Genomic DNA, 14,894 nt, shown 5'->3' on the forward strand with positions numbered 1-14,894 from the left:
GATCCTCCTGCCTCAGTTTCCGGAGCTCCTGGGATTACAGGCGTGCGCCACCATGCCCGGCTGGGCATCATATTTCTAATTTCCTCTCACCATTTTTTTCACTTTTTCCTTTATTACTTATTTTTTTCTTGGGCCGGGGTTAGTTGGAACCCGGAGGTCAGAGGGTGGATTGGTGTATGTAAACCGGTTCTGGAAGGCTGGTGGGAGGACTTGGAGAGAAGCACATTCTTTGGTGGTGGAGGATTTGGGGCCTTTGCATTGCACTTGTTCCTCACAACTCCTTTGTCCTGTATGCATTTTGCTTTTATCTGCATTACATCTAGCTTCCTTTTCCTTCTTGTGCAGCTCTATCACGTAGTATTTCTATACTACCTATTTATACAAACGTGTGCTAAAATACGCTCCAGCAAGTCCTGCAATTGTGATGTTGGGAAACTTTATTCGAGTCGAACCTGAGAGCGCTGGAGGAAAGGGTTTCTTCCATGCACAGGGCAAAATGCGAATGAATGAATAAGCAGAGGACTAGTGAAGGCGAGCGCGGTCCTGGGTTCTGCGTGCCACGTCCAGTACGAAGCACCCTTCGCCTCCGCAGCTGTCCGCCGACCGCGCTCTGATCAAGCCCTTACCGCGCCTCCGTCCTCGACTTCCCGCGGGCGCACGTTTTAGTTTTACGTCCCCTTGCTCCCAGAGTCGGGAGCGTCTCCTCTCGTGTCTACGTCTCCATCCAGTCCCAGAGACCCGCCCGATCCAGTCCCAGAGACCCGCCCGACCCAGACCGCTCTGGGATACCGGGGTTCCCGACAGCCCGCGGCCCCGCCCCTCCGGCCTCGGCGCACCTGGCTCGGCCCCGCCCGCGCGCACTCCTTCCCGGCCCGCGTCACCGCCGAGTCGCCGTGGACGCGCCTCACGCGAGGGCGCCGCTCATCCCGCGCCCCGCCCGCCCGTCAGCCAGCGGCGTCGCCCGCGGCCGGCTGCCCGCGCCCCGCCGCCCCGCCAGCCCCGCGCCCGCGGCCCGCCCCCGTCCCGCTGCACTGTGGGTAGGCGGTGGCGGCGTCCGCGCGGAGGCCGGGCGGCGAAGCGAGGCCGCGCGCCGAAGATGGCTGAGAAGCAGAAGCACGACGGGCGGGTGAAGATCGGGCACTACGTGCTGGGGGACACGCTGGGCGTCGGCACCTTCGGCAAAGTGAAGAGTTGAGTGCGCGCCGAGGCCTGGCGGGCGGGCGGCAGGTGGAGCGGCCGCGCGGAGCCCCGGGCTGCGGGCGGGGCGCGGGCGTCCCGGGCTCCAGGTGTTGCGCTCGCCCGCCTCTGCGGGGGCCGGGGCCGGGCACCTTGCGCCTTTCGGCGCCTCCGCGTCCTCCTCTGCAGAACTCGGAGACTGGGGACCGGGTCGGCTCTGTGCCTCGGGCGCGCGGCCCGAGGGAAGGGTTGGGAATAATGCACGCTACCGAAGGATGGGCGAGTCGCCGTTGCGCGCCGGCGGCTCTGGTGGCGTTATGTGAGGTCCTGTCTTACCTTCCAGCGGCTTGGTCCAGATGTTAGCCTCACCTTAAAGGCGAGAGAACCGGGACCCCTGGAGGTTCAGTGACACGCCCAAGGTCAAGAGCAGTTGGCAGATCCAGGATGAGGTTAAGATGTCCTCCAATTCTGGCCTTGCAGGGAGGTCCCTGCCTTCTCCGGATTCTTTCGTGTGCCAGCACGCTCGGTTGGTGGAGCTGACCATTTTGGGGGGCCGAGCCAGGGACCAGGAGGTAGTAGTGGGCTTTCTGCTGGATGTGTGAAATGCTGAAATGCAGCCGGCTTGGGCCGGGGTTAGTTGGGACCCGGAGGTCAGAGGGTGGATTGGTGTGTGTAAAACGGTTCTGGGAGGCTGGTGGGAGGTCGGGGAGAGAAACACGTTCCTTCGTGGTGGAGGATTTGGGGCTGAGGAAGGCAGAACTGCTAAGGCGTATGCTGCTGAGGTCTGTTTTCTTGGAGCTGGGATCCTATTTTGGGTGTAGAAAAACACACTTGCTTTTGAAATGTTATACAGCACTTCTTACTAGTTAAGTATTAAACTTTCCTCTGTTATTTGTTAATAAGTCACATGGGATTTAATTAACCTGCCCTCTCTCCAAAACTAGAGCTTGCTTATTAAAAATACTCTGTTGTAAATCCAGAATAATAAAGTGAAGCATTGGCTTTTTATTTTTTTGCTGAATAAGTGCTGGGTAGGCTGGCTACAGATTCTATTCTGAGTTCTTATAAAATTCATATTTTAACCTCACTTGAAGACTCTTGTTCATTCCAGTGGCAAGGATCGGTGCCTGTTGTCTTCCACATGTGTGATATCCACTCATTTGATCAAAAACAAAAAAATAAACAACAAAAAAACCCCAATTATTGAGCATTTACAGCATGATAAACACCAGTCCAGGCAATGGGAATACTGCAAGGAACAAAATCAGATCTTACATGGAGGGTACTTTCATGTAAGGTAGAGTAAGACAAGTAATACATATTTAGAATATGTAAATAATACATATTAGAATATTATGTAAATTTTATGTTTCACACTATTGAGAAAAGTGAATCAGGGAAGGGAGGATGGGGAGTTTTGTGAGGTTGGCAGTTTTCAATAAGGTGGTCAGGCAAGGCCTCACAGACTACGTGGTTTTTGTGTAAAGACCTAAAAAGTTTTTAAAATTCTTTGAAGTTTTGGAAGGCTGTGAAGTCCTGGATTACTTTTGAAAGATCTTATAAGCAGAATGGATAATTAGCATATATTTAGAATGAATCTAGGAAGAGCCAGGGATTGGGTTAGAGATTGGATTAGTGCCTGTTATGTTACTTGTCATTTAATATCATTGCCGAGGATGGTTGTGTTATGACATAGAATTACTCAAGCTAAAACAGTCATTTGGACATGTATACTCATGAAGTTACATAACTTAATCGCACATCCTTTCAAATGGTGTTAAAACTCTTTTGTTTGTCTTTTAAAATTCTACTACTACTGTAATCTAATCTGCATGCAGAGTAGAATACCCATCAGAACAGTCAGCCATTGTAAAGGACATCATTGAGCTGCTTCCAGGTACTGGCTTCTTAAAATGTGATCTTGAGGGAACTTGAATTTATGAGAAATGTTTTTCCTGGAGAGCCCCTGTTGAGTTGGAAGTTGTTTTCCTAACATTGTGTTAGATTTTCTTTAAAAACATATTGTGGCTTCTGACTGTAATCAATGTAGTAGTTTTTTGAATTTTAAATTGTAGAAATTGCTGCAACCTAAAGTTATTAATTTAATTCAAGGGCAGGTGAAACAAAAACACATGCATTTTTTTTTAAACAGCCTTATTGATTGTGTATATATATATTTAAATAAAATTCACCCATTCTAAGTACAGAGTTCAACATTTTTGGGTAATTTTACCAGATGCTGCAACCATCATTATAGATCAGTTGTAGAACATTATAGAACAGCACAGTAAGATCCCTTATATATACTTACAGTTAATCTCATTCCTACTTTTAGCCACAGGAAACTTACTCTGTTTTCTGTCTGTGTAAATTGCTTTTTCTGGATTCTTATAATTGGGGTTATTCAATATGGAGTCTCATTTGTAGCTTCTTTATCAGTTCTTGGGTGACATGTCATTAGTTTTTTCCTTTTTATTGTTGAATAGTATTCTGTTTAATGGATATGCCATATCTTGTCCATATATACACCAGTTGACAATGGATATTGTGTTAAGTTGTGGGCTATTACAAATAATGATACCATGAATATTAACATGGAAGCCTGTATGTGGACACTTTTTCTTATACCTAGAAGTAGAATTGGTGGGTTATATCTTAGTTTTATCTTTAATATTTTGAGACCCTGCCAAACTTTTCCAGAATGGTTATACCATTTTATAGTCCCACCAACAATGTATTAGAGTTCTCTTTTCTTCATATCTTTGGGTGTGAAATGGTCCTAGTGAGTATGAAATGGTATGTCATTGAGGCTTTAATTTTACAGTTTCCCAGTGACTGATGTTGTTGAACACATTTTCATGTACTCATTTATAATATCTTCTTTGGTGAAATGTCTGTGTATCTTTGCTCATTTTTTTATGATTGGGTTGTGCTATGGTTGAATATTATTTGCCTCCTCTGAAACTCATGTTAAAATCTGATTCCCAGTGTAACTGAATTGAGAGGTAATCTAGATGATTAGATCATTAAGAGGAATTAACTAATGCCTTTCTCTTGAGCATGGGTTAGTTATTATAAAGTGGGGCTGCCCTTGTGTTTTTGTCTCTTTCCCATTCGCTTGTTTGCCCTTCTGATTTTCTGCTTTGAGATGAAGCAGTATGAGATCCTCACCAGAAACTGACAGATGCTGACACCATACTTTAGATTTCCCAGCCAGTAGCCAAAATAAACTTTTCATTATAAGTTATTCAGTCTCAGGTATTCTGTTATAGCAATCAAAAATGAAGTAAGACAGGCTGTTTGTCATGTTATAAGTTGAACTGAAATAATTAAAAAAAATTCTAGATACAAATTTTTATTGGACATGTTTTGTACATAATTCCTCCCAGTCTTTTGTTTAAAGGTTTTTTCATTTTTAATGGCATCTTTTGAAGTATAAAAGTTATGAATTTTCATGAGGTCCAATTTATTAATTTCTTTATGAACATGCTTTTAGTGTCATAGTTAAGACATCTTTGCTTAGCCCAAGATCTCAAAGATTTATGGTTAGTTATGTTTTGTCGTAAATATTTTATTGTTTTAGTTTTTAAGAACCTTTTGAAGTTAATTCTTCCGTCTGACGTGAGATGAAGTTAAATGCCAACTTTTTTCCATGTGTATATTCAGTTGTTCCAGCACCTTTTGTTGAAAGCACATGTATTTTTAATTGTTATAGATTTAGATTTTGTTAAATCAATTTCTACTAAAAACCTTAACAGTAGATGATTTAATTTTATGTGGCTTTAAAAACATGGAAATAGAGGAGAGTGGAGCATTTTATGTGCTGTCTTAACTGATATGCTAATTGAAAATTTAACTTCAGTTGAGTGTACCAATTTATGGACCAAAGTTAGGCATAATAATCAAAGATTGGAAATGGCATAGTTCTTACTTATTAGCACTAAATTCAGCTTATTTTAAAGAAATGTATGCTTGATAGATTGGTAAAGCCTTATTTAAAATGTTTAAGTTGATTTTTTTCTTTATTGGGCTATTGTATTGATAGGTTTCATATAATGAAAATATTATATAGATTGAAAATAATGCTTCTTATTTAAAACTTTCCCCCTAAATTTATGTTTTCATTTTATCTGGGTACCATAGAATTGCTCTTTAGAAGTCTTATGGTTAGACTTGTTTGGTCGGTTCTCATCTGTTATGGTCTGGATGTGAGGTGTCCTCCAAAAACTCCTGGTAGTGCAGTAATATTCAGAGGTGAAATGATTAGATTATGCGAACTGTAAACTAGTTGGTCCATTTTAGTTTGAATGGACTAGCTGGCTGGTAACTGTAAGCAGGTGGAAGCAGGTGGAGCGTGACAGGTGTTGGACCACTGATGGTGTGCCCTGGTAGGGTGCATCTTCCCTGAGGCCCCTTCCTCTCTCTCTCTGCTTCCTGGCCACCATGGGTTTCGTAGCTTTCTTTCACCATGACCTTCCTCCATGATGCTCTGCCTCACCTTGGGCCTAGAACAATGGAGTCAGCTGACCATGGACTGAACCTCTGAAACCATAAACCCATAAAAAACTTTTCTTCCTCTAAGTTGTTCTTACCAGGTATTTAACTTTCGTAGCAATGAAAAACTGATTAACACATAACCCAGTTTAACTAAAGGTGATAGAAATTCTAGAACAATAGATCTGTTGTTTGTGTTATAGAAAGACTAGTTAAAGAAAAAAATTACATTTATAATGTCAGTTATTTTAAAAGAAGCTTGCATTTTTGCAAGGTAAGAACTGATAGGTGTGGTTTATGATTATTCTTCATCAGAATTGGTCATCAAAAGATACGTTGAAACCATGTTGGTCTCTTTACAGCCAGAAGAGAAAAGTCTTCTGGAGGAAATTAGATTTTGTTTTTCATATAGTTACATGAATGAGCCACAGATTTGACTTTTAGTAGGTATTTAGAAGTTATCCAGTTATTTTTGAGATAACAGGAAGGATTAACAAATGGGAAATATGAACTTTTTATTTATTTGTTCTTCACAAGCAGCATTACCTTTTACGAAAATATCCAGTCCTGAATGATAAATTGAATTTTGGAAAATTTATCTGGTTAGTTAGTGTAACTAAGAGTTATATCTTTGGTAGTTAGGTTTTTTCCTGAGAGTTGTTTTTGACTCCCATGTTAGTGTGAAAGTCCCTGAATAGTTTGATCTCTCTGGCCCTTGTGGTCTTCCTCTTCTAAAGGAAAAATTAAAACACACAATGTGTGAGAACCCTTAAGCTTCATCATTGTAATTTTTTTTTTTAAGATTGAGTATTAAAAAATGGATGTATTTAGTTGTTCATCTTGAGTTAATGGAAATTTGAATTACTGAAGACCAGAGCTGAAATGCAGTTGTAATGTAGAATGGAAGGGAGGGGAAACACATTTGTAACACTTCAGTGGTAAAAGTTACAGGTTAAGTTTTTACTGTATAATCACAGCTTTAAATGCACGATTTTATATTATTTCCTGGAGTAATCCTCTGAATTCAGTATTATTTCCATTTAACATGAAGAAATTAAGAATCAGATACTTTGAGTAACTTACCCAAGTTCACTGTGCTAGTAAGCAGAGCTAGTATCAAATTCAGGGTATTTAGAAATATCATCGATTCTGATACCAACATTGGACAGTTGTGATAATCTGCCCCTATTTTTTGGTTGCCTGGACTTAAGAAAGTTCTTAATGATTACTTATTTGTACCATATTCAGTTATTAATGTTTATATTAAAAGAGTGTCCTTTTTTTAAAAAAAAAATCTTTATTTTATTTATTTATTTATTTTTATGTGGTGCTCAGTATTGAACCCAGGGCCTCGCACGTGCTAGATGAACGCTCTACCACTGAGCTACAACTTCAGCCCAACAGTGTCCTTTTTGACTAAGTCATGGGATCTGTGAGAGATTGGTTCCCTTACATGAAATGGCACAGTATTCGTATGTAACCTATGCACATCTTCTTGTATGTTTTAATCACCTCTAGATTATTGGTATACCTAATACCATGCAAATGCTGTGTAAGTACTTGTTATATTGTTTAGGGAATAACGATAAGAAAAAAAGTGTGTACATTTTTAGTACAACTGTAATATTTATTTTTCCTAAATATTTTGGTATCATGGTTGGTTGGATCCAGGGATGACAAGAGCCAACTGTACCATGTATGTAGTACCTGAATAATAAGTTCAGTTAGATCTCTCAAACAATTAGTTAGTTGAATGATGTTATTTAGGTTTTTTTCTGTTTTATATGATTTTGACTTAAGTAATTTTGTCTTAAATTTCTGAATGAATTTTGTTCATTTTATGTAATCAGTTGATTGACTTTCAAAGGTATTTTTCAGAAGAAACAATGTATATAGATTCAGGGTAGGTCCACAAAAGGCAAGGTGATGCTGTGTATGGTCTCTATAGCACAGAGAGCTTTTGATTTGGAAAACCAGTTGTGGAACAGTAGCAGTGTCATGAGCCAGCTGTAGAGTTTGGTTAGATGAGCTAACCAAACTTGATCTATGGGAAAGGATATTTAATACCACATGTTCTCTTAACATAGCTATGAGAAGTACATGAGAAAATGAATGTACGTGAAAAGGGTTTCAAAAGTACTTTGGGCCCATTATTTACTTAAATCCATAATTAACTGAACTGTGAGAATAATCTGTGATTTAGTTCTGAGACCAGAAATTTATTTGATGAGATGGAAGAAGAATTTACTATCTGTTTAGTTTTCCGAAGTCATCCACCCCCCCCTCACTTTTTTTGTGAATGAATATGTTCAGAACCTCTTAATTCTGCAGACCCTGCTCACTATTCACCTCTTCTACACATCACTCCTAAGGCAGGTGTGCAAACACATAATTAATTTAAATACATAACATATGTAAACATAATATGCATATATTCCAAATCCAGTGGCAGTGATCACAAACTGTTGGAGGAAGGAGGCAGAAGCTGGGAAGGGAGGCAGGAACTATGAGTAGCCCATGGCAGTTTCCATGTGTACATCATTTTAAAGGCACTTGAACTAAAATCAGAATAAATAAGGTAACTTTTTTTTTTTTTGAAAGCATGGAGAATATCCTCTGATCTAAAAATGCCTTTCATCCAAATTTTCCCTTAATGTAGGTATATGCATTGAAAGGGTTTATAGTTTGTTCCTGTGTTGAGGTGATTACTTCAATTCTTGGACTTGCTCCCTTCATAGCACCACTCTGTCTCACTTGGTTGGTTTTTTTTTTTTTCTTTTTGTAGCAGCATGCCAAAGTGTTCACTTATCTTGTAGTTCATGCCAGTTTTTCTGAATGCATTTGGTACTGCTTTGTAATGATAATACTTCCTCATTTACCCTTCTAAGATTCCTGTGGTATCCTTGAATAGGGAAAACACTTTGTAGAGAAATTAAATTTTGAAGCCAAGCATATAATTTAATTTGACCTAGTGGGAAGATTTAATCTCAGATCCTTTAGTAGAAAATTAGTAAGTGGGTCACCTAAGACCCCACAAATGTTAAATGTGTTATAAAAATGAAAACAAATCTACTAGCATATTTATTAGATACAGATAAAAAAGAAATTTTTGGAATAAGGTTTGTATTTTTATCTATTCTTTTAGTGACTGAAATGTACATGCAAAGTAATGTGTTTATTTTGAAATGTAGTGAACCATTTTATTTTTAGTGTGGTGTTGTTAAGGAAAGAATTTCAGGCAGTTTTTAATCTCTGCTAATAATAGAAACCTTCTTCATCCCTTCAGGGGAACAGTATTCTTTCTTAAGTGGTGTCTTACGTTTAACAGTGTTTGCCTCTGATAAATTTTCACTATATTTTCTTTGAATGATACCTTTGTTTTTAAAGAATTAATAACTTTAAATCTATCCTTGGATTTTTAAAAACAGCTTTTTATCTGATTAAAGAAAATTCAGCAAACCTTGGTATATCTCGTATTCTGAATGTTAATGTACTAATTTATGGAAGTATTTTGTTTTGTCAGAATTCTTTTTCTTTATGAGTGTACATACTATTAAAAACATGATGAACAATATTCTCATTCAACATCTTTGAGGTTCCAAATTATAAATTTGTTATAAGGCAGTGAATTCGGTTGTCATACCTAAAAATAATGTAATTAAAATTTTATAAATTTATTTTAAATTTATTTTCCTTGGCCAATAGCATAAGTATTTAATGTTTTCATTTAATTTTAAAATGTTTTATTTGATACTCTATGACATTCCAAAACTGATTTTAGTTCTTCCAGCCTTAGTAGAATAATTCAACCAGTATGTTTTAAACATTAGCTGTGTTTGTTGGATTTTTCTTTTATATTTATTTTTTAGTTGTAGTTGAACACAATACCTGTATTTTATTTATTTATTTGTTTTTATGTGCTGCTGAGGATTGAATCCAGGGCCTCACATGTGCTAGGGGAGTGCTCTATCACTGAGCCACAACCCCAGCCCTGTTTGTTGGATTTTAAGCACAAATGTTTTTACTAATGTTAAGAATGTGGTTAGATATGATGGTGGAATGTGATGGACATTATTAATCAAAGTACATATATGAAGACACAAATTGCTGTGAATATACTTTGTATACAACCAGAGGTATGAAAAATTGTGCTCTATATGTGTAATAAGAATTGTAATGCATTCAGCTGTCATATGTAAATAAAAAATTAATTAAAAAAAAGAATGTGGCAATGCCTACTACAGCACTTTATTTACAAATTTACAATAAAGTGGGAAATATTTGTCAAAAAAGTTGCCTAAATGATTCTTGTGTCACATTTGACATCTTAAGTAAAATTTGATGTTAGTCTGCCTTTTCTCACATTTATACCAGGTCCCCTAATAACCTAATTCAGTGCTCTATGAATTCATAATTAGGTAATATAATAGATACAGTGCATACTGTAAATTTATTTCAGCAAAAAATTGGACTTGTGTCTTACAGTAGATGTGGTAAAGGAATGTGGTCTGGATGGTTGACTGCTGATGAACAACTGTTTCCAGAGATGTGATGTGTCATTGTAGAGGGAACTGTCTGCCACTGACTGTATTTAAATACATATATAATTGATTTTGACGTGGACTTAGAGCTAATAATTATAGTAAGAATTCCTACCTGGGATGGTAGAAAGCATGATGGAATAATTAATAGACAAATCAAAGTCAGAATTTAAAATTATATGACTGGGCTGGGGTTGTGCCTCAGCAGTAGAGCGCTCACCTAGCATGTGTGAGGCCCTGGGTCCAATCCTCAGCACCACATAAAAATAAATAAATAAAATAGAGGTATTGTGTCCAACTAGAACTAAAAAATAAATATTTAAAAAAATATGACTCTGGGATTACCAGGTGAAAACCAAGAAAGTGAAATTAAATAGGGACAAGTGTTAAATCTGGCATTCAGATTAAAAACCAAACCAAATCACAAGTGCATGAAAGAATGGAACAGTCGATATTAGTTTCTGAGATGTCGGAGTTTAGGTGGCAACAACCATAGGATTATATACTGTGAATGCTTACATGTAAAATTTATTATCATATGTAATATAGATGTGGAAAGGCAATATTAGTTAGGATTGTAGAGGTAGTATAGTTGTGTTATACTTTGAAATAAATCAAATTTTGAATATCAAGTTTAGTTCTTGGCATTGACATTAGGAAAGTAATTCAGAGAATGACTTTTATAATAAGGATGACCCCAAAAGTATGCCATGTGAAGTAGGGTAAAGGAAATGTTTCTCAGTATGAGAAAACATTTTAGAAGTGATAGGTGTTTTTAAGGGGCTAAAGCATCGTTAGGAAAAAGGAGTCGTCATAATCAATGGTGCTTCAAAGGGGACAACTATGACTGTTGGATGAATGTGTCAAGCAGCAAATTATAGCTTAGAATTATGATATTCTGTCTATGAAGGAGATTTGTCTAGATGTGGTTCAGCTAATACCACACCTCAGTGAGATTTCTTTTATTGATACATTTGCTCAGATATTAGGTGGCTGTCTAAAAAGATTTTTACTTCAGAATTTCTAGAGTGCACGGAAGCTTGGCATAGATGATCTGTAAAGCCCTTTTAACCTTTAATATTCTGTTATTCCATGTACATTTTTCCTAGTGTCATTGATTTCTTTCCTGGCTTTGATTTCTAACTGGTATGAAATCGACTTTCTAGTCAAGAACAAGTAGAAAAGTTAGAGAAAATAAAATCCATTTGAAGGCAGCCAAATCTGTTTGAAGGCAGTGGTGTCATTATTCCAGTGAAAGGAAAAGTACATTGGAATGAGTTTGACATTTTGCTTCACTTGACTTTTCTGTTTGAATTGTTTGTTTATTTGAAAGTGTAATTAATTGTAAAAGAGGCTGAGTAGACAGTAGTGGCTAAAAGACAAAGGAACTAAGCAGATTTTTGAGTTCTGGGAGAGAATAGTTAAAGTCAATAGTTTATCTGGGACAGTACTTGGTAATCACTTGGGTTTTTGGTTATAATACTCTAAAGATTAAAATTGTACTTAGAATTAGCTTAATCCTAGACTGGTGGAAATAATCAGCTTTTTGTCTTTTTTTTCTCTGTGATACATAAAAATGCAAATTTATATCCTTGACTGTAGTAAGTCAAGGATGCATGTTGTAATCTCTGGGGGTAACCATTAAAATCAAACCTAAAGGCCCTAAAGATAATTGAACAAAAACCAAAAATAGTTGATATTCTTTGTTTTATTTTGGAAAGAATTCCACTTTAGAAAGAATTTTTTTGAAACTTTATATTTGTTAAATATATTTAATAAGACTCCATGATTCAGTTAGGAATAATTATTGGGGATACAAAGGAGTATCCTGTTTGAAGACAGGAAAAGAAACAGAACAAGAACAAGATGTGGAATGAGGCACACAGAAATAGACAAGGAAGGTCAGGAGTTGGAAAGACATGGGAAAGGAGGGCACGCTTCTTAAAACTTTACGAAGCTTTGTGAACTGTGTTTCTCAAAGTCTTCTGTTCATCTGGAGTGAGGACATCTAAGAACATTTTTTTTTTTTTTCAGATCTTTTACTTCACTTGAATACTAACCTATTCTCCAGTAGTTTAAAATAATCTCTTCTATACTGGTAAACTGTTTTTCTTTCTCAGTTTTTCATCTTAAATGGTAAAGTAAAAATTAAGTTGGTTTTCCTATAGAATCCTAGATTGATTTAAGTTTAAAAAATATTTTAAAGGTGCAATCTGAAGTTAAATACAACCTATCATGGTTGAAGAAGTTAGGTATAGAACAAGTTACTAAAAAAAAAAAAAAAAAAAAATCACATCCTCAGACCTTTCCTGATCTATTTAAAATAGTCCCATCTTCCTGCCTCTACCCTGTCAATCTCTCTGCTTTATTTTCTTCATTTTTCACCATTATATAATTATTATTTATATTCTACATCAGAATGGAAATTCTACTTATTTTTTGCATTTGAGGCAATTCTTTGTATATATCAGACACTCAAAATATTTGCTGGAAGAATGAACAGACTAACATGTTAGTTTGAATGAATGCACAAACATGTTAAAAAAAAAACTGTGATAGAAAGGTCTTCAGGGATATATAAGCTCATTCTTTTAATAAACCTTGAATGCGTGTATTGTATGATACTATGGGATTTAGGGGTTACCAAAACTTTTTAATTCATGTTTTATTTTCTTGATTTTTAGCAGGTTTTTTTTTTTTTTTTTTTTTTTGTACTGGGGATTAAACCTAGGGGCACTTAACCACTGAGTCACATCTCTAGCACTTTTTATGTTTTACTTTGAGACAAAGTCTTGCTAAGATCTCACTAAGGGCCTACCTAAGTTGCTAAGGCTGGCTTTGAACTTGCAATCCTCCTATCTCAGTCTTCTGAATCCTTGGGATTACAGGCATGTGCCATTTTACTTGGCTTTAAGCAACTCTTGATGAATAACTTTATAGTGTATCTGATCCATCACAAAGGCTACAGTTCTACCCAAACATTGCTCTTTAGCTGAACACATAGTTCTCCTTATTTGGGTATTCTCAGCCATCTTCCCTCCCTCCTTAGTCTGTCACTACTTAGTCCCTTCCTGTGGCCTCATTTCTCATATCAGATCTAATTCTAAGGATAAGAGAATAGGCATGCAAGTGAGCACTTTTGATATGTTGTAATCAAGAGAAACTGGAAATTGAGAGGTAAAATAGTATGAATGTTGGGCTTGGGCTTTGGAGACAGACACACCATCTTGACACTGATTGTTCTCCAATTCCTAGTATCCTTCTCTGTAAACTGGACATAATGATATTTACCTTATAGAGTTCTGGGAATTAAATAAGATATGTATACAAAGTGTTTAATGTTGTATTTATTTAGAGAAAAGTCTTTTATTTCCTTGTTAGGACTCTTTTTGAGAATTTTAAAGGATTTCAAGGAAAGTCTGCTTTTTGGAGAAAAACAATGAGACTGTTTTGTTTCACTCTGGGCAAAGAAGAAAGGAGCCTTGTATTGTTTTGGCAGGAGGCTGGTGATGGTAGGAGTCAGAACTTATGTGTATCAGATCACTCCTGACTCCCAGAGTTAAAGCCCTTAATACGAATGAGTGAAGGTTACTGACTTCCGACAAGGTCCAGCTTACTGATACATATGGTATTCCTCCGCTTGACATAGCTTAGGAGTTGATATAGTGCCCTCCAAATGTTCTTTGTTAACTCTTTTTGTACTCCATATACAAGAAAGTACATGCATTCTAAGTGATCTTATGTAAATCCTTAGTAAAAAATATTCACAAACTGAACATACCCAGAAAACTTATAATAACACAGAAAATGACCAGTATTTCAGAAACCTCCTTATGTCTCTTATCAGTTCTGTTTCTGTCCTCCACTCCCACCAAGGAAACCACTATCCATGGACAATTTCAGCTGGTTTTGAACTTTATAGAAATAGAATCATATTTATTTGTGTCCTGCTTCTTTTACCTAAGATTATGTTTGGGAGATTTAACCCTGTTGTTGCATATTGTTGTAATTTATTCATTCTCATTGCTATATGGCATTACATTAGACTGTAGCATTATTTGCCCTTTTTATCACTAATGAACGTTTGGATAGTTTTTACATTTAGTTTATTCTGAATAAGGCTACTTTTAAATAATCTTGTAGATGTCTTCTATTTATATTTCATTATTTTAGAAAAACAATGTTTGAAATTATGTTTGTAAATAGTATCATAGAAATAGTTTTTTCTACTCACATTTCAGATTTTTGTCATACTAGCACTACTTTTTATTAACATGTATTAATTGCACATGTCAATGGGGTTCCGTGTGATATTTCATGTACTGTTTCACCATATAATCATTGCACCCTGTTTTTTCAGTCCAAAAATGGTTTGTAACCTTTCATCACATAATCATTGTATGGTATTCTTCTGTTCATCACACCACTTAAAAGGTAAATCGAGCTGCAGTGTATTCACCAGAGACATATGGATGTGAATTTCTCTTCTTGTGCACACTCTGGGCCTAGAATTCTCAGTGTGCAGGCATTGTCTATTTATTTCTGAAAACTGTGTGTTTGTTTAGAGCGCTGCAGTATTGCGGGCATTCAACCCCATAAAGAGCCACAGGTGTAAGGGGAGTGGGCCGGCAGGTGAAGTTGCCATGAATAAGTTATGTGATATGGTAAGACTTGCATCTTCCT

At 37.1% G+C, this 14,894-nt stretch overlaps 1 protein-coding gene across 1 annotated transcript in view; it reads left to right on the plus strand.

Annotated features, from left to right (window-relative positions):
- The first annotated feature begins 1,039 nt into the window (after window positions 1-1,039).
- Window positions 1,040-14,894, plus strand: part of Prkaa2 (protein kinase AMP-activated catalytic subunit alpha 2) — a 68,894-nt gene continuing 55,039 nt past the window's right edge. The window contains exon 1 of the mRNA XM_027945021.2: window positions 1,040-1,190. Within this exon, the coding sequence (XP_027800822.1) occupies window positions 1,097-1,190 (94 nt within the window). The 5' untranslated portion in view covers window positions 1,040-1,096. The remainder of the gene's footprint in view (window positions 1,191-14,894) is intronic.

The sequence above is a fragment of the Marmota flaviventris genome, chromosome 10, assembly GCF_047511675.1.
Source record: "Marmota flaviventris isolate mMarFla1 chromosome 10, mMarFla1.hap1, whole genome shotgun sequence".
Lineage (NCBI taxonomy): Eukaryota > Metazoa > Chordata > Mammalia > Rodentia > Sciuridae > Marmota > Marmota flaviventris.